This window comes from Haliotis cracherodii, unplaced genomic scaffold, assembly GCF_022045235.1.
Source record: "Haliotis cracherodii isolate W230 unplaced genomic scaffold, xgHalCrac1.p SCAF_9, whole genome shotgun sequence".
In the NCBI taxonomy this organism is placed as follows: Eukaryota; Metazoa; Mollusca; class Gastropoda; order Lepetellida; family Haliotidae; genus Haliotis; species Haliotis cracherodii.
In genome coordinates, this window is record NW_027266343.1 from 36,819,425 (window position 1) to 36,841,036 (window position 21,612).

General features: G+C 43.3%; 1 protein-coding gene across 3 annotated transcripts in view; it reads left to right on the forward strand.

The window, feature by feature from the left end:
- Positions 1-21,612, forward strand: part of LOC139452714 (fibroblast growth factor 17-like) — a 108,546-nt gene that overhangs the window by 62,852 nt on the left and 24,082 nt on the right. The window contains exon 1 of one of the 3 annotated variants that reach the window (XM_071234284.1): positions 14,748-15,737. The exons of the other annotated variants lie outside the window; for them this stretch is intronic. Within the exon in view, the coding sequence (XP_071090385.1) occupies positions 15,697-15,737 (41 nt within the window). The 5' untranslated portion in view covers positions 14,748-15,696. Of the gene's footprint in view, positions 1-14,747; positions 15,738-21,612 lie in introns of those variants that run through there. 3 annotated transcript variants of the gene reach the window in all.

Below are 21,612 nucleotides of genomic sequence, written 5' to 3' on the forward strand. Positions count from 1 at the left end.
TCTTAAGTGGTGTGAGGGCCCGGCTTCGATTCCCCACATGGGTGCAATGTGTGAAGCCCATTTCTGGTGTCCCCTGCCGTGATATTGCTGGAATATTGCAAAAAGCGTTGTAAAACTATACTCGCTTTCTTAGGCGGTGTTTTGTTTAGTAGGAACGTAACGAATACTGCTAGCACTCGTGAAGCGCAATATTCTGTGTACCTATACCTTATCATGTATCAGTGCAAAACAGGATGAGGTTGGTTTTACTATCGGGGGATGAAAGTAAGGTTTGGTTATTACGTAAACGGATTTGGGAAGAATAGTTGATCATTGTGAAGATGGATTTCGGGGTAGGGCTGGTTATTTTGTAGACGGATTTAGGGTGAAAGAGTTGGCTTTTGTGGAGATTTATTTGAGGAAGAAAGGGTAAGTCATTGTGTCGACAGATTTGGAAGGAAGGGTTAGTTATTGTGTTGAGGGATTTGAATGGAAGGGTTGGTTATTGTGTCGACTGATTTGGGGAGGATGGGTTGGTTATTGTGTCAACAGATTCGGGGGAAGGGTTGGTTATTGGATCGACAGATTTGAGGGAAGGGTTGGTTATTGGGTCGACAGATTTGGGGGAAAGGTTGGTTATTGTGTATACGGATTTGGATGGAAGGGTTGGTTATTGTTACGACTGAGTTTGGGAGGAAGGGTTGGTTATTGTGCCGACGGATTTGGGGGAATGATTGGTTATTGTGTCGACGTACTTAGATGGAAGGGTTGGCCATTGTGCCGACGGATTTCGATGGAAGGGTTGGTCTTTAAGCCGACGGATTTCGACGAAAGGGTTGGTCATTGTGTCGATGGATTTGGATGGAAGGGCTGGTTATTGTGTCGACGGATTTTGGGGACGGATTGGTTATTGTGTCGACGGATTTGGGGGAATGATTGGTTATTGTGTCGACGTATTTAGATGGAAGGGTTGGCCATTGTGCCGACGGATTTCGATGGAAGGGTTGGTCATTAAGCCGACGGATTTCGACGAAAGGGTTGGTCATTGTGTCGATGGATTTGGATGGACGGGCTGGTTATTGTATCGACGGATTTTTGGGACGGAGTGGTTATTGTGTCGACGGATTTTGGGGAATGATTGGTCATTGTGTCGACGTATTTAGATGGAAGGGTTGGTCATTAAGCCGACGGATTTCGACGAAAGGGTTGGTCATTGTGTCGATGGATTTGGATGGACGGGCTGGTTATTGTGTCGACGGATTTTTGGGACGGATTGGTTATTGTGTCTACGGAATTGGGGGAATGATTGGTTATTGTGTGGACGGATTTTGGGGAATGATTGATTATTGTGTCGACGTATTTAGATGGAAGGGTTGGCCATTGTGCTGACGGATTTCGATGGAAGGGTTGGTCATTAAGCCGACGGATTTCGACGAATGGAAGGGCTGGTTATTGTGTCGACGGATGTTGGGGACGGATTGGTTATTGTGTCGACGGATTTTGGGTGAAAGGGTTGGCCCTTGTGTATACGGATTTGGGGAGGCAGGGTTGGTTATTGTTCAAACGGAATTGGGCATGAAGGGTTGGTCTTTGTGTAGACGGATTTGTCGGAATGGTAGCAAGTTATTACATGGGTGTAAACAGATTTACGAAGGGGTTATGAGGTTAGTTTTATAGACGGATTAAGGTAGGAGACTGGCTATTATATACATCACAGATTTAGGTAGGGGATTGCCATAATACACATAACAGACCTATTTCGGGTGAGCGGGTTGGTGCAGACGGAAGTGTGCGCTCGCAAGACGTTGAATTTTTTTATTCAGTGGTGACGGAATATGAAGAAATAATATCTTGAATGAAAAGACGTCTTCAGCTCCTGGACATGTTAAAGTGATAATATAAATGACTAGAAATAAAAGACGTAACCCAATCGCTCCAACGGAACGTACCATGATTGCAATGATGATGTAAAAAGGCGCGTAGTACCGAAGTTTATTCGTACTGATAGAAAAACTCTCCGTGTTGATAAGACAGCCGAGAAGCTAGCTAAAATGATTACATTGTGTGGCGGACCTGTTTGTTCTGTGAAGGTTTGATCTGTTATGTTTGACTAGGTGCATGCCTCTCAACAATGCCTCCAACAACATACTGCATGCCGTCGTGTTTATTTTGGGTTTCATTTCTGTTAGTATTTACTTTAAAGTTAAAGTAAATGTAAAACACTTCATTACCCTCATTGTAAAAATATACCCAACCAGTGAACATATTAGTCAAACATGGAGAGAAGGGTCGAACTATTCCGAGACGCCAACAGAAGCTGTGTCAACGCCATTAATTACGATTTGTAAGGGATACATCGTCTCAAATAAAGGAAACTCTCCGATGAAATAACCCGCTTTTGTAAAATATCAAGTTTCTCGTCATTTATCTGTGCGGTAATCAGGATGCGGTCGCGAAAACCACGTGATTCGCGTTTACCGGATCCGCTTTATCTGTGGCGAGTTTCCCCGCCCACAGCACCAGCATGTTTAGTTCAGCCTATGAAAGATTCTCGCCTGTAGGGGGATGTGTGTTGATATCTGGTAAGTTTTTATACACCTCCTTATATCGATTATGTATGAAATTCTTTGGTGGTCCAGACACGGTGGGGTAGCCCGTTGAAAGCGTTCCGTCGTCACGCCGAAGACACGGGTTCGATTCCCTACATCGGTATAATGTGTAAAACCCATTTCTGGTGTTCGCCGCCGTGGAGTATTTTATGGAGTACTGCTAAAAATGGCAATACTCATACTCACTCACTCACTCACTAAGGTGTCCCATGTCCATGCCTGTCTTACTGAGTGAGTGAGTGAGTGAGTTGGGTTTAACGCCGCTTTTAACAGTATTCCAGTCATATCACGGCGTGTCAGCTTAATGTGGGAGGAAAGCCCGAAGTGATGCAGGTCTCAGACGTTTACGGTGAAACACACGAGCACGGGTATGGTGCTGACAAACCTAGAAACATAATCGGGGCGAACCGGGATTCGAGCCCACAATCATAGGTTTCTGGCGTGCCCAAGGGACCCAACTCTGCACAGCGAATCGTGGCGCCTTAGACGACTGGACCACCCGTGTCCCCCATGCCTGTCTTAAACGACGATATGAAAAAGTATCATGGCACCACAAATCTGAACTCTAGCAAAGATGATTGGATAGATGCTCTCACTATCGTCCACTGGTTTGTCTCGTCCAAGTCCGATCCATAAAGCAGGCTGCCTTTTTTATAACACTGACTACAGTGCATTACCCTGTACAAAAAACGACAGGGGACCTACACCCTCTTTAGAGTCGACATGTGCATATCAGTCACGATCGTCGCTACATGGCTGAAATAATGCCGATGCGACGTTGAATTTTAACTCACTTACTCTTACTTACTACGACTGAATACGTATAATTTTTGACAATATTCTTCACGGTACTGCTTTGAGTACACGTACCACTGTATTTTGTTTGGGATACACATTCCGGTATTTTTTACAAAAAGCATCACGGTGTTGTTTTTTAAGATACGTGTCAACGTATATTTTATCCTGAGATGCTTCGTTAACAGGTCAAAGGCGCCGTCTGTACTTTTAGCCTTATGATCACTATAGCATAAATTGTCCGTTATCAAATGCATACATTTATATAATGGCAGGTACTTTGAACTTTGTGTACACCAGCAAAATCAGCCAAAGATAAAAAAAATGGTTAGTATGATAACATAGGATAAAAATCTAAATATATTCATATCAGAAGTGAAAAAAATATGTAAACGTCTAAATCGAAGTAATAACATCTGTCCTATAGGTCACTAGCAAGGCAGTCGTGAAGATCCGGGTTAGAATTGATCTTCAGCAACCCATGCTTGTCGTAAGAGGCGACTAACGGGATCGGGTGATCAGGCTCGCTGACTTGATTGATGCATGTCATCGTATCACAATTGCGTAGATCGATGCTCATGATTTCAATCTCTAGAGTGTCTGGCCCAGTCTCGATTATTCACAAACCACCGTGCGGCGTTAAACAACAAACAAACAAACAATCAATTATGCTTACAGTTCCCATGTTTAATACATACAAGATTCATGATAGAGGCGCGCCATGTGATCGGCGATGACATTTGTTTAAGCGACAATTGTGATGGCCATCCTTCTTAGATTACAAGTCATTTCCTATCGACTCGCTCCCCTAAAAGTATGTAGATCAGAGGTATGTACGGCACGCATGGATTTCCTCATATTGACCTGATTGGAGTGATCGTGTTGTGTCAAAGTGTTGTCGATGTCAGCTGACCTAGTGCGGATGTCTGAGTGACAGGCAGATAGTGTCTGCCGCGAGTCAGCCGTCGCCAGCTGCGATCTGTCACCCCACACAATCACTGATCGGCACCCCAGGACGCCACAGGACCCCCACATTCCGGCACGCCGCTCGTCGACCTCCTATTAATATTATAAGTTAATTAAAAGCGAATTTTCCTAATCCGTAGCTGGTCAGGTTATTTTGTTGCCATGCAGAATGTGAATGTATAGAGACTGTCGGTGAGTCTTTGAAACAAATAATCACATGTAGATTCTTAGATTAATCATAGTTTTACCAAATACGTATATTGTATTGTATATATGTCTTTGGTTTTACGTAACGGTTCTATATTCTTGTTATAAACAGATAACTTTCATTGACCTACGCGAAAAGTAATGCACTTTCGATTGGGATATTCAATTTCTTTCACAACACATAAAGACGTAAAGTGACGTTGTCGGTGCTGTTATACTGGGTGAGTGAGTGATTTGGGTTTATTATTCCAATCACATCACCGCAGATGGCACCAAGAATACGCTTCACACGATGTTTTCATGTGGGAAATCGAACCGGGTTTTCGGCTTGACGAGCCAACGCAACCACAAGATTGTACCTTCCGCCCATTTATAGAATATTTGGGAATATTGGTATTTTGAACATGGGTGTTTTATGGACCTATATATGTGTTCCAGCCTTACGTTTGATGTAATGACAATCTTTATGCATGGCTGTAAAGGTCTATTTCAGTTTGGAGTCTATTTCAGCATGACAGCTGTGATGAGGTTGATTGACAGGCGGTGTCGTGGTTTATCTAGCTCCCTGATCAATAACAAATCCGCTGATTGACAGATTGTACCGTGCGTTATCACGCTCTCAGATCTGTAGCAGTACGGGTTTATATTCACGTGCCTTCAAGCAAGGATTTGATGCAGTTAAAGAATACGTAATTGTTTTCTAAACAACGTGACGTAATAGTTTTGTTTTCCTCTGCTTCCGTGTTAAAGATTTACCGTTATCTTTATTTCATCATATTTGTCGTGATGTTATCAAGGGGATTTACGTAACTTCCCGAACGTTTACTTTATCCCCCGGTAAATCCCTTACATTGTACTACGTCACCGTTATCATCTCAAAGTCAATTAAGTGACACGCACTTGCCTCATACATCGAGGCTGTTATCAAATACTTCTTCAACTTAATATTAAAAATTTAATTACGTTTCGGATAGCCACCTTGCTTGGTCCTCTTGAACGCTTTAACCAGTAGGATACCAATCCGTCTGTTACACTATAGTCTTGTAATGATTGATACATTAAGACTGGAAAAGGAAACTTAGATATATTTAGGTTAACCCATTTCGGAAATAAATTTAATTTTGTTTAACTGTTGCGGCCTTTAACTGTACCAGGATCCGCTGATAGAAGTCAAAATCATACGTTCGCCCGTTTATGATCCTTTGATTCTCTCCCCATACCGTTCTTACCAGTTAGAAATGGTAAACGTGGCTGACTCGGGGCACCTTTTTTTAACATTAAGTTGACAGCCGTACGCGTGATATAACTGAAATGTTGTTCAAAGTAGCTTTAAGCCCCCGATATGGTATTTCGTTATATCCGGGGGGGGGGGGGGGGGGGGGGGGGGGGTGTTCCACACACACTCACACACACACACACACACACACACACACACACGCGCGTGTCGTTTATCAGATTTCATATTCCTGACCCAAACTGTCGTTTCCACTATACGTCGGATAAAACAAAGTTGATAATGTGAAATCTCCCAGATAGGATTATAAACATGAATTTCACCTTTTAAAACAAAATACGATATAACGACGTGGTTTAAATCTTTCGAATAACTCTGTTATATCTATATAGTGACGCGAGCCTGTTTATACCACCGACATATATCTTGTGTCGTGATGTAGAGAACAGAGAGATGATGACACAGATACGGGAAGCGATACCTACCCTTCAAGTGCTCTGTGTGTTTGATGCTGTGGGTGTACATGCACGCTCTGTGGCAATAATCCCCGTCTCCACATGCCTCTCAGTGTCCAAACCCTCGCACTTCTACTCCCTGCCTTCTCAGTCCCACTCCATTCACTTACACGCACTTCACTTTCGTTTACTTACTATCAGTTCTCTCAAGATTTCACAAATATTAGTGTTTAATCGATATGTCTTCACAGATTGGTGTCTATTGAATTGAAATCTAGGAATTATCCCCAGCTATTTGCATGGATCGTTGTGGGATTAACAGCCAATAATATGACGATTTTAAGGCGCGACAGGCTTAACTTGACAAGGGTCCCACTGCCTTTATGTTGTTAGGGACAGATAATGCATATATCGCTCTAAAGAATAGCGAGGGTGGGGGTTCTCATACCACCCTCCCATACATACATGAGAGGGTCGGGGTCTCCTGCTGTTGGTTTTGTAACAGAGACCTCTCTGTTCTCCAGGAGAGCACTCTAGGGGAGCATCAATCCCATGACGTTGGGAACACTTCCCGTCGCCATTACATTGCAATCTACCTTGGGTGCCAGCAAGCATGTGCTCAGCTTCCCGTTACCCCCCCCCCCCCCCCCCCCCCCCCCACCCCCACCCCCCTTCAACTCAGCTCCCTGGGGGTAAGATAACATGACGACCACAACCGCCACTGCATGGGGGATAAAATACACAGATATTATTCCTTGATTAATCCAATACAGTTGATGCTGCATGAGATAAACAAGGACGAGACTGCAGGCGGAGAGACTGTAGCTTTCCTAGTACTTGTGGTTCTTCATTCACAGCCTTTAGTTGGTTTGTGAGGTGTGCGTATTTGAGAACATATTATAAATTGTTATATAAAATGTAATGATTGTTGACGGGAGCCATTAATTTGACCGTTTTTGGTAATATCCCATTAATAATAAACTATGAATGGGTGAATCGAGTGATTTGCCACTTGAAGGGAATCGAACCGGGATTTCGGCGCGACGAGCAAACGCTATATCTACCAGGCTGTGGTTACTTAAGTGTGCCGCTATTCGTCCGAAACTTCCGAATATGCAGTGAATGTTATATTTATTCTTAGTCGCTTCAGCCAAACAACGAGAATGGAGATGCCAATTGGAATTCACATTATTTATATATATCACATGTACTCGTTTCGTATACACCAAGCATACTATGAAAGCATGGTTATACTAGTACTGATGATGATGATGATGATGATGATGATGACGACGAGACGATGATTATGATGATGACGACGACGACGACGATGATGATGATGATGAGGACGACGACGACGACGACGACGATGATGATGGTGATGATGATGATGGTGATGATGATGATGATGATGATGATGACTGCTGTGTTAACTTACTCCGTTTCCGAATTGTACATAATGTTACATATACCTCTTTGAAATGGTGGGTTGTGGGGTAGCCTAGTGGTGAAGGCGTTCCCTCGTCACGCCGAAGATCCGGGTTCGATTCCTCACATGATTTACTGAATGTCTTGGCAGCCTTTTTGTATGTTCTTTTCTGGTAAGACTTCATTAATGCCTACTCGGTTGATGAATGTATCGTTTCCCAATTGCGTGGATTGATGATCACTGGATTGTCCGGTCCAGACTCGATTATTAACAGATCGCCTTCAAATAGCTGGAATTTTTATAAGTGCAGCGTTGAACAAAAACAAACAAACAAACATATTCATTACTAAAACCCTATAGCTATTGTAATATCGGAAGTTTGTTTAAATAAGGTTAAAATATTTCATAATCTTTCTGTAATTTGGACCGGTACAAAATGGTGCCGTTCTATTGGGCAATTTACAAGCAATGGCGCATACTTCCGTGTTTCCCTTAAAGTGTGTTTCCTGTGTTGCTAACCCAGTACTGTCGAGAGTATGAAGTTACCCCAGGATCAATTAACGCATACAACACATCCGGGACTCACACATACTGAGTAAACAAACATTTTTTTAAATATATGATGTGTCTGCCAGTAACCTACGAGTGCATCCTGGATATCAAGGTTACCCCCCTCAAATGGTTTTATTTCAGAGAATGATTGTTCGTGGGTCAATTCAAGGGATTAACTTGTTGCTATTTTAACCTTTTATGGTTATATTGCGTAGTAGGATTTATATATGCAACTGTGTCACTTCGTGCCATAGTAGGATTGATATGAGGGAATCCCCATGCAATCTGAATTCAGTATTGCACTGGGTGGGGTGCGGCATTCGTCTCGAGCTGCTCTGTACTGGGAGTACCACCGTCATCACGTCAGATTGGTTTTCCTCGTTCTAACTATTGACATGGACATTCTTCAGTGAAAGATTAGTTTGCATCGTGTGAAATATCAGCAATAATCGCACAGGATTACCCACTTAGAAGAAGAAGATTGGAGAATTCCTGCTATGTGGGGGTCTGATTCAAGTTGTCCGACACTTGGACCGGTCAGTACGGACGTTCGCCCCGCGTGGTCCAAGTTCACGCGGAGAATGAACAAACTTGCTCTTTTATTATGTTCGCGCACCTGCAAGACTGACCAGTGCCGGACAAGAGATATCATGACCAGGTAGGGAGTGAGGTATGAGAGTGGGGACGTCAGATAACTGACCAGCCGGCCCGGGTCGGGGCGCAGGTGTTAGATAAGGCAAGCGCTCTAACAATGACAGGTGGGGTTGACTGTGTTTTGAATATGAAGCATATCGTATTTCAACGAAAAATGTCAAATTAATATAATTAATTAAGGAGTTCAAAATTAAAAGAATGAACATTAAAGTTGAAAGTATAAATTTAACGCTGTCAATGTGTTCTGTTTCATTTTTTTAAATCACTACCATCAATATCATCGATCCCAATTGCGTGGATCGATGCTCATGATGATAATCACTGGATTGTCTGGTCCAGACTCGATTTTTTACAGACCGCCGTCATATAGCTGGAATATTGCTCAGTGCGGCGTTAAACAACAAACCAACCACAAATTAAGACGATATGTATTCTGATTTTCAAATAATTGGCTTCATATACATTCATCATCCTGTCGACATGGGGTTTTTTATATCACAGTATTGACATAAAAAGAATTGCATTGGTTGGAACAATGGGTTTTTCGAGGCGTTACCAATTAAAGTGTCTAATGACATAACTTCTGGGATGGGTACATGACAGGAAGATGGTGATGGGGGATAGGGTAGGATGGTTCAGGTTTGGTAGCCCATCACTAGTGATAACGCTCCGTAGACCGTAAAAGGCAGGGTCAGGTAGGGGGCGGAGGTAGGGATGGTCAGGGGCGCAGCTGAGACACGCGTCCCTCTCTCTGAATGACCACTGGTCAAAGGTAAATAGGACAAAGATACAAAGGGGAACAATTACTGGCAAGGTCTTCATTAAATACCAATTTCCATCTCTTAAATTAAGTTCGAGAAAAGGTGATTGTTGGACTTGTAACGTTTGTCTCAGTTGGGAGTCCACGACGGGTAGTCCGGAGATGTATTGATACTGTGCTCTGTCAGCCAATACGTGCTATTAGAAGATTGTACGAAAGCTAGGTTAGGGTGGAGGGAGTCACCGTCCTGACGCTCATTTTCTAGTTTGCAAAGTGCGCGTGTATAACTGTTTGTACATACAGAATACAATTGTAAATCTGTTTACATAAACATAATACACGTGTGAAGTTGTATACACATGCAGAATACACGTGTGAAGCTGTTTACATAGAGTACACACGCGTGAAGATGTTTACGTACAGAGTACACGTGTGAAACTGTTTACATACAGAATACACGTACAAAGCTGTTTTCGTACAGACTTCACGTGTGAAGTTGTTTACTTACAGAATGCACGTGTGAAGCTGTTTACATATTATACAGAATACAAGTGTGAAGCTGTATAAATATTCAGAATACACGTGTGAAGCTGTTTACATACAGAATACACGTGTGAAGCTGTTAACTTACAGAATACACGTGTGAAGCTGTATAAATATACAGAATACACGTGTGAAGCTGTTTATATTCAGAATACACGTGCGAAGCTATCTACATACAGGTTACACGTGTAAACATGTGATCATATACGAAATACACATACCATGGAGTAGGTGGTTCTACGTCATCGCAGAAACTACAATAACGACTCTCTTCACAAATTGATCGAGGTCATTCATTTTGGCCTGGCCTTTGATTCTTTATGGCTATCTTAATTAATAGCCATGGTCAGTCGCGGGGATCACCGTCTGTATCACGACCATAATAGATGATTATTGTTTATTGAGACACTGCACCCGGTAAGCGGATGAACACGGATTATTTGGGATGAAGAGATTGATGACCCTCATGTTAGCTGATACAGGGGGGAAAGTCTCCCTCATTACCCACTAGACCCTTCTACTCATTATTAGTCGGCATACGACCGTTATACCGTAAAGAGGAACTTCTGTTGTTACATGCCACCAATATCACGGCGGGGGACACCAGAAATGGGCTTCACAAACTGTCTCTGTAACAACGATGTATTGCTATACGTGGACAGATGTCTGTTTTCCGTGTCGATGGTAATGTGTAATCATGATAATAATCATGATAATAAGTTCCATTAGTAAAAACGGCGTAAAACCATAGTCATTCGCAGTTACAGAGAGATAAAAGGCATTCAGTTCACAATTCATATTTTGTTTTGGTTTATACTGGTGATAATAGTTTTGGTGCAATCAACGTGTTGCACAATGGTCGATGTTATAAAGTCTAGGTAAATGAAATTGTGTACATTGTTGGGTGGGACTGTGTCATGGATTCCTTGAAAAAGTTCGTGTGATATTAATATGTCCTTTCATGTGATATTACTATGTCCTTTGGTGTGATATTAACATGTCCTTCCGTGTGATATTAATATGTTTGACTCCAGCTTTGTGTAGCTACAACGTCTGAACTGGTGATGTCCGTTTTCTCAACCTGCCATCATTGTTTATACCTGCCATCAATATTCCACTGACAATCTGTGACAACCACGTCTTGCTATTGAGACGGTACTCTGTTGGGATTGGAACCGTCACAGTCAGACGCCCAGCCATGACAACGAGAGGTGGCAACTCAATCTCGACCTGAAGATGATGGCTGGCAACTCAATCTCGACATGTAGATGACGGCTAGCAACTCAATATTGACCTGTAGACTATGGTCTGCAGCTCAATACGGACCTGTACATGATGGCTGGCAACCCAATCTCGACATGTAGATGACGGCTAGCAACTCAATCTCGACCTGTAGTCTATGGTCTGCAGCTCAATCCCGACCTGTACATGATGTCTGGCAACCCAATCTGGACATATAGATGACGGCTGGCACCTCAATCTCGACCTGTAGTCTATGGTCTGCAGCTCAATCCCGACCTGTACATGATGGCTGGCATCCCAATCTGGACATATAGATGACGGCTGGCACCTCAATCTCGACCTGTAGTCTATGGTCTGCAGCTCAATCCCGACCTGTACATGATGGCTGGCATCCCAATCTGGACATATAGATGACGGCTGGCACCTCAATCTCGACCTGTAGTCTATGGTCTGCAGCTCAATACGGACCTGTACATGATGGCTGGCAACCCAATCTGGACCTGTAGTCTATGGTCTGTCGGCTACAAGGGTCTGTAACTAGCTCGAGACCACAAGGCAATGAGGGTCTGCAGCTCAAGTCAGCCCCCAGTTCATGGGAATGTGCAACCCAATCCCGACTATAATGGAAGGGCGCTAACAAATGAAGTAAATGAGGATCATATCCCGGGGACGGCGCATTGATAAACATGACATTATGCACTTACTTAAAGGGGGACGATGATCAACGGTCAATGAATTAAATTTGATGTGACTTCAAACTCTCGCTCCTTCTCCAGCTTTAACAGTACATGGCGAACTACTACAAACTGCAGTTAAGAGGCATCTGTCAGCCATCACTGACCACTTCAACTTTCCTAAGAGCATCTCAACACCTCCTTAAACACCCTGTATGCCCGGTCGCATCACAACAACAGCGTTACGTTAATAGCCAGGGATCCCCTCATACACCCCCGCCCGGTCTCAGAGACAGTCAGTGGTTATTGTCAGTTAACAATACCAGGATCAGATTTATCGACTTCACAGGACCAGTCAGTTCCCAATACCGAAGTGTTCATAAATAGTTTCTGAAAGGCTAAGCCATGAATCCTGATGGACAGTGGTCGAGTGATTTCTCTTCTGTGGCCCTGATCTAAATCAACAGATCTGTCTGCGTAACGGTCATCGTCGTAGCAGGGAAGCACGGTTGAGGTGATGCAGTTGGGTGAGATGCCATGTTGCAGTGTAGCATGCCTTGATAAGTTGTAGTGGGAGACCGAAGTTGTTATTATGCTGCAGTGTCACTCCAATGGCTAATGTTTCTGTTCATGATCAAATCGCCTATGTGTATCTCTAGTGCCTACGGTGGCCGTCATAGTGTAGCGTGGCTGTGATGACTGAGGTTGCCGCCAGCATCAACATGTTGCTAATATCTAAACACTTAACACGGGTCCCTGCTTTTTAAATAGCCATAATGTTGCTCAAGCGACTAGAATAGTTTGTCGAATCTGTCATGCTGCAGAGTAGCCCCAACGTCTCAGATCGCTACCATCTCATGGTGTAGCAAGCACTAAGGCTGCTTGTCGTTACCGTCCTATAGCACCGTAGCTTTAACGTCTAAGGTCGCTTGTCGTTACCGTCATATAGCAACGTAACTCAAACGTCTAAGGTCGATTGTCGATAACGTCCTATAGCACCGTAGCTCTAACGTCTAAAGTCGATTGTCCAAACTATCATATAGCACCGTTACTCTAACGTCTAAGGTCGATTGTCGTTACCGTCACATAGCACCGTAACTCTAATGTCTAAGGTCGATTGTCTAAACTGTCATATAACACCGTAACTCTAACGTCTTAGGTCGATTGTCCAAACTGTCATATAACACCGTAACTCTAACGTCTAAGGTCTATTGTCTAAACTGTCATATAGCACCGTAACTCTAAAGTCTATGGTCGCTGCTTTGACGCAGTGAAGCAACCACTTAGATCGCTTGTCGTTGCAGCGTAGCTCTAACGTCGAAGGTCGCTGCTATGACGCAGTGAAGCGACCACTAAGATCGCTTGTCGATACCATAACGTTGCAGCGTAGCTCTAACGTCTAAGGTCGCTGTTCGAAACTTTCAAGTCATCGTAGCTCTAACGTCAAAGGTCCATGCTACGCCGAGGTGAAGCAACCCTCTGTCGAGACTGTCATGATGCACTGTATCTCCAACGTCGAAGTTCGCTGCCATGTTTCCCTAGCGACTAAGATAGTTTTTATTCGAAACTATAAGGTGCAGCAAGCTCTGATATCTAAGGTCACTGATACAATCTGTTCAATGGGAGCATAACGTCTGGAACTGTTACAGGAAAATAAAATATACTCCGATGCTATTTCAAACATTGTAGCAAGGGTCACTGTTGGTTGGATTAGTTGGATAAGATATCATAATACCAGCCTAGGGCGAGTGACTCGCTCGAGAGTGAAATACAGTGTGAGAAATGTGACTGATTAAATCACAAGACGTTTTCTGCCATGCTTAGTGCACAGCTCATCCCCCAGCAAATAACACCCACCCAGAGCGCTGGCCACCTTCAACGATGACATGTCAGACAGGTGGTAAGCAAGTCAAGGATGCTCATTAAACAAGTAGGATATCTTCCAAATTCTCTTTTAAAACATAAGTGAGCAACCCTTCTTACTGCTAGTAAATTCTTACAGCGATTCTCGACGTCTTACTATATACCCAAATTCATAAAGCATGACAACTTAAAACCACAACAGAGGTACGAAATAATTTCTCAAGTTGTCAGATTATTTTATGTGATTCTATTCATTACCCCCCTCCAGTGGCCACGATGTCAGGTATACCCATTAAAATGCTAATCTTGTCCGGCAGGTGTGATGAGGGCCGCGGGCTTATAGGTAAGGGGAGGTAATTCTTGCCGTCTCGGTGATAACGAATACCGTGTGACGGCGGGCTGTGGCCTCTTGTCGAGGTGATCGCCCGTTTGTCGGCTTTATTCATTCACTGGTCTTCGGTATACGCTTCCCTGTCACACAGTCGCCCAGTCACACAAACTATATTTACCTCGCATTGCGTCCCGGAGTCAGTTTTTTTCGCCGTTAGTTTACACAGACACAGCGCGCCGATCAAGACTGTCCTCGTTTATTTTGGGGGGCCGGCCTCAGGTGTTCCAGTTTCAGGTGTGAGAACAGGATGATCTTGTTAAAGTTCCCTGAGTAAATTTTAGCTAACTGTGGAGAAATTTGTAAGGTTTATTGGGACAGAGGGAAGTTGCGACACTTGTATTTCTCATCCCGACCTCATCGGCCTGAGTTGACAACAGTGTATTCTCGACCGCTATTGTCTCCCGCTCTGTCCAATCAGAGGAGAGCTGGAAGGGAAGAGAGTCTCGGCCAGCCATCCGTTGCGGGAGGGAGGACCGCGGTACGTCGGCTAGCTTCTCGCTACAGCCTACAGGCAAGCAGGCTACCTCTCCTCTCCCCACACCAACCAATCTCACTTCACTGTATGGCTGGCACAGCTAAGGACAAGGGCGACTCTAGCGGATCGATTTTCGGTTCGCCTTTCACTCACTACGGACTACCTGATTTCGAACTTCATATTAAATTGTGTGTTTTTGTAAAAGTGAATTTAAATTGGAATTCGGAGGCACGTGTTTTATTTACCGATTCAAGCCAGGATGGTGTCTAGCTACCCACGTGTACCCGAGAGTAGGGGGGACTAGCGGAGCTCGATGTGGGTACCACCCGCCCCCCACAGAGCGTGTCCGGCCATAGCTGCAGGGTGCGATACCCCACCCCCCGGGACCGATTCCCCACCCCCTCGGCCCGCCTGCAAACTCTACTGCCTTCAGACGGGTTAGCGGGAGACCAGTGTGGATACCTCTATAACAGGACTTCTTGTGTTTGTGTTTTAAATGGATATCTTGTGTTGTTTTCATCGATTTTTTGGGATACGAGCACATGATTGGAAAACAACTTTACTAATCAAGGCTCATTTTTTATGAGACAAGTGAGATTTTTTAAGGAGTTAGAATCTCTTGTGTAAAACCTTTCAGTGTGTAAAAAAAGGGTTTTTGTCCATCCGATTTCAACCAACTTGTTGTGTTGGATAGTGGGATTTGTGTGGTTGGCTCGACAGTGTTTGGGCTTATTTTAAACACCAGTTGCTCGTGAAAGTGGATTTCTATTCAATATTCCGATGGAAGGCAAGTTGTGTACCCCAGGTGTGTGAATGTGACACTTAGAATGGAAGCGAGCGTCCAATTCGCCCAGGGTGTTGGCAAAGTATGAGGACAGGCGCTGTTTCCTGGGAATTTAGCCCATGCAGGTAAGTTCAATCCTACACGGACCCAAACCCTCTATTTCCAGCCTCCCACGGCCTAAAACCACGCCTTCAAGCCAGTCCGTGGGCCGACACAGACATGGGACTCACAGTGTTATTTTCGCGTCCCCCCTTTACTGCGAGACGGCATGTGGGTGACGTGCTTGGGAAGCATGTAACTGAATTTAGGCATATCAACCATAGTAGTTTTCCGGCCGGCTATGTCCCCGGCCCGCTCGGACGCTCGTCATGCAATGCCCCCCTCCCTCCTTCACCCCTCATATTGCCACTACCCCAATATTTACGCGGGTTAAGTGTATTTTAATTATATTCGTTGTATTCTAACAAATTTGATATCCGAAAAAGAAATTTCAATATTATTCCTGTTGAAATATGTTTGTAGAATTAGCACCTTGTGTATTTACAAATTTACAAGGACAAATCGAACCAAAAAAACGTTAGTTGACTTCGTTAATACTGTGGATTTATTGTGAAACTTGAAGTTAAACTTCACAGTCGACCTTAGACCCAAATCTGCTGACAACACAGGACGGAGCCCTTGTTCGCTTCGACCCTGTACACCGTCTTCAAGTAAGCATCGACTTTTTTCGGATGTGAATGAGATGTTTGTTGGTAGGGAACATATTTAGCGAGGAGAAGTAGTGTTCGTATAGGGCGCGCTGTTTAGAGTTTTCCCAACACCATCCAGAGAATCGATGTTAAATGAGCTATCCTGTAACATTGTAGCATACATAACGCCGGAAAACCATCTTGACGTGATTTGAATAAGTGATAGTTCTGCCTGACATGTTCATCATGTTAATTGAGACGTGTTTTGTCAGTTATGTAGTGGATGCATGCTTGAATTATTTCATTACTTTTTGATCCAATTAATTATCAAAGAAAAACCCATAAGATGTCAAAATCCCCATGAAGATGAATTAGTATTTTACTGGGGTTTTTTTTCTAAGACAATGGAAGTCTTTCCCTCACGATGAAAGCCTGTCGTTATATAACCATCAGAATTAGAGCATCTATCATGCCCATTGACACTAACGTGCGCCGCATGTAGACGACGGAAGCTAAAGTTTTTAAAAGTATTTAGACCATCTGCCGTAGGCAAATGCATCTTCGTTTAATTGAGACCTGTCGTGTCGAGCGATGGGGCTACGCTGAGGTTAGGTTGATAATCTCAATCGACCTTTTCCCCTTATTTGAGACACGTAATCTTGAGAGAGGTATCATCACATCTTGATTCGACCTAGTTACATAAATTAAATAACCTTGATCATTAGCCTATCCTAGTTATTTATATATAAGTAGAGTAGGTATCGACAACACAGGTCGTATCAATATCCCCGAACTACAAATTACTGATAGGTTACACAAGCACCCGACACCTGTGACGGCTACAACAGCAAAGCAACGACGTCAACATGTATGCGACCTTAGTACACTTCTCGTACAATATAGATAGACGATTTACAATTTTCCCTACGACAGGTGGGCTAGCTTACCTGGATTTAATATTAACAAGATGTTGAAGGGCAGGTGAGAGGATGAAAGCCAGAACTGATTACAGGTGTACATTGCCGATACTGCAACACATAGAGTATTTAGTGCAATGGATTGCCGTCATGGAGAATGCGACGAGGCTTTATAAAGCCTCAGTTTAACCCGTCTCAAATTCACGATGTGTGTCATTACATTAGCTGCAATCTAAGGCAGGCACGATCTCAGCGTTAACGTCTAGCGCGGGGGAAATCCTACCGCTGTTTCCCCATAAAATGTATAACCACGAGTGAATGAGTGAGTAAATGTGTCGTATTTAGCAGTATTTCTGCACATCACGTGTTTTACAGAGAATAGGCCTATCAAATAAAATCATTTTGGAAAACCCGGTTAACAGTATGACAAATATATTCCTTACCTATTAGACTATACGGGTACCAATAGGAGATATATTTTTTGTATACGAACATATACACAAACGTTCCAGCGTAGATATCTGTGTGTGCATATAGTTTATGCCTTAGCAGCTGCCTAGGGCTGACACACACACGAGAACTGCTCGTGTTGTTTTTAAATCTTGAGTGCCAGTTCGTGATTATTTTATGTTCTTGACATGGATGCGTCGGTATAGGTCAGAACCACGACAGATTGAGTTGCTTTAATGTCGATCAGGCAGTGTGTATTTCTTACGCTAGCGTAACAAGTGACAAACCAGCTGAACGGTGAACAAATAATGAGACCGCGTTTCGTTGTATTTTAATTCAAATGCCACGAATGAAGAGAAGATGAAGGTAATAAAATCATGATGGCATGATAAAATCTTTTCACAATAATGCTTTAAAATCATTCATCTGCTGTACCAGGTAACAATCATGATGAACAGCACAAAACCCTTTGGAACAATGATGGTTAGAGAGCAGCCAATGAGCACATGTTATGTAACTGTGTTGGGTTGGCGAGGCAGCCCACGTATGCGACTGAGTTTAAGATGTGCAATGTAAGTGCGTGTATGCCGGTACCTGGTCTCTTTACCTGTGGGCGGAATATCAATCAGTGTTCACCTGCACAGGTAGATGCATCATGAGTCTGATGGGATTCTTCACAGCAACTTTCATCTTTAGGATTTACTCTGCATCACCTTGAAACAATACTGCGGTAGATAAAAAAGGCGAATAGGATATAGGTACATCCTGAAGACACTGAATATTTAAACGTTAAAAATCAATAAAAAATCGCCATCACCCGTTCAACTTTAGGAAGGAGTGACTCGGTGCTAGTGGGTATACACTGTTAGGGTTATGTTAACTGTAGGCAATTGTAGACCTTTCTTTTTAGGGTGACGTGGCCAGGTATTTTCTAAAGAAGGAAGAGGGGAGCCCTGGCCTCCATGTGTCATGGAGGCGTCAGCGACGACGAGGCACGTTCAGAGAGCTCGCCCCATGTGCCTTGGCATTCTAGAAACAATCAAGTTTAACTGTAGTGTTTAGTGTCAATTAGTGGCCACACACAACCTAACTGATAGAGTAACTAGGCTACTGTCCGTTGGGCTACCCCACAGTAGCAGCCCGTCATATCGCGTGACAGAATTAAGGACATTGGAACCTCGTTAATCCAGACTACCGTCTGTGATCGTCCGGATTAACGAGTCAATGGTATGAATTAACGTACGTTTGGAACATGCGTTCCCGGCAGTACTGTCCAGGAGGTTGGGTGTCCGGATTAACGGGGTCCGGATTAACGAGGTTCTATTTGTATTATTGTTATTATTTTCTTAAATATTTTGGTTGTAGAGATGTCCGGTGTTCCTATGACAATTGTACTGTTGTTATACGGCTCTGTTAGCCGAGTAAAGAGAGGCGATGTTTTTTGTGAAACGTATTACTAAGATCACCGTGTCCTCCAAGAGCAAGGGCAAACGACCGCTAATGTGCTAAAACCCCTTGTGACCTTCTCGCAAAACCTACATAATTTACATCACGTTGGCGTTTGTGTATAAAAGAATCATTTCGCCGATAAATCAAATTTTGTGTGTCTACGGAAGTGGGCGTCCCACAGGGCAGGGAGTCAAACCGCAGACACAACAAACTCGGCTCGTTACGGGGTCTCGCCCCCGCATACGCAATGTAGTGCACACACACACATACCCACACAACCACACACACTCACACACACACACATACATGGCAGACACAGCCGTCTGGTACAGCTACTTCACACCTTGGTTGAAGAGACGCTCAAGTCAGGAGGATTAACACACCTGTGGCGAAGCCGGAACGCCCACACTTGGGAAATCCCGCCCGTGCCTCGAAAACAACCTCCGTCAGCAGCACGTGTAGTTCAATACTCGTTCCACGGCTCGTCCAAATGTTGCGTATTGCTTTCAAACAAAGAAAAAATGTTTCTGATATTGATGAAGAACGTTTATTCCATTCATAATTGTACATGTTTTAGAACATCCTAGTAGTATCGCGTCGGGGACCAGATACAGACCCTATGAAGTACAAGTTTGGGATTCGAACCGTGATCTCCGCTTTTCGAGCGAACGCGTGGACCACTCGGCTACCCAACCGCCCTCTTATTCATGTGTATGTAATAATTTACAGAGGTCATTGACAGCAGCAGCATGGCGCCGAAGCCCGTACTGTACGTCAATTCATGATAACAGAATGCGAGCACGTAGCGTACGGCAATAGCGGGTTTAAGCGCGAATACGTAGAAAGCTGAGCATGTTGTAAATACTAGATAACTATGAGTTCACAGCAAAACATAACTGACCCCGATAACAGGGAATCACGACCACTTTCGCGCACTCATTATGACATACTTTGGTTGTTATTTCATAACGCTGACACAGCAGGTTTGAATATTTACCCTAGTAATTGAAAGTCTTGGTCCGAGATATGTTATATAGGAATAAAGAGAGCTTAATGTACAGCCATACTGATTGCTGCGGTACAGGACAACTTCTAGATACATAGATTATATATAGTTCCCCGTTGAAGGTGTTCAACGGTATAAGAGGAATGTTTAATCTAAACCACGGCTTCATTGTTGGAGCTAGCACACGACCAGTGAGGCCAACAGGACCTCCGTGCAATAAGCTTGCATCACAGATCACATATCACAGATCGCAGATCGTTGTCACATTTAGGTTATGCAGTCAAGTAATTTCATCTCGTGTCACTGGTATAAAAATTATGACTTAAATTACCAGGTATCTCCAGTACTTCCTGTTTGGATGTGTTGAATTTAGACACATCCGGTTTACATTTCTCAATGACTTTCTTTATTTCTCTGAAGTATATAATTACAATGTTGGTTATGCAAAACGAATAAACATATTTATACAATATTCAATATGTAAATAATACAAATTATTTTTAGGACCAGGATACAATATGGTTCATGATTTTTTTTTTATTTCGTGCATGTAATAATGTCTTTTGAGAGGCTTTTAGAGGTTAGAGTGCTAAATAGGGATAAGATATATGAGTGGACAACTTCATTTGCTTGATAAGGGTGTTAGAACCTACAATAAAACGTCGCTCCTAATTGTAATAAAGAAGTTTTTCATCCGTATATCTTATCCTTACTATGTAATAATGTACGATGAAACCCTGTTAAACCGGACTTTGCTATTCTGGAGACGTCACCTTTACTGGCGGAAACGTCAGTGTGATAAAGGAGACATGTGTGTCCCCGTTTCTGGAAGTTCGTTAATCCGGTCGATTGTACTGAGAAAATATTGTCCGTATTAACGGGGTTTCAATGAATATAATATTTATTATGGTAGCTGATGACGCCACGCTGATGTGCATTATAAGCGTTTTGCATGCCATGACATACAGATGAATGTACATCAATTTGTATATTCTACACGTCTTATTTGTATATACATGCCCGGACCATGTAGAGTAGTGATTACTTTGTCATAAATATTTGTTGGTCTCCGGCTACCGCGCACACGAACAATCATTAAATGTGGGTTTACAAAGTTTCAGATGTCATTGTGATTGCTGATAGTGCAAACTGAGCCATACGTAGGGCCCGACACAACTATAAAACTTGTGACATACACAGCACCTCCCTGCTGCATCTGTATCAGACATTAGCTGAAACAGACCACGCTGAGATACTAGCACGACGTCGCGTCACTGACAGTTGTTGTTGCCGCTTCCACAAACGGCGTTCTCTGCCGTGACGAGCAAGGCTATAGCTGAAAATAGGACGCTCAGAGAAAAAAAAAGAAAATTATGTCGGGGAAAATCTTGTGTCAACTGTGTGGGGTTACTTGAAGCATGCAAACAATGCCATATGGGCCAAACATAGGTGGGCAGTAACAACCTTGTCTTCGTGTTTAACTCTCAGC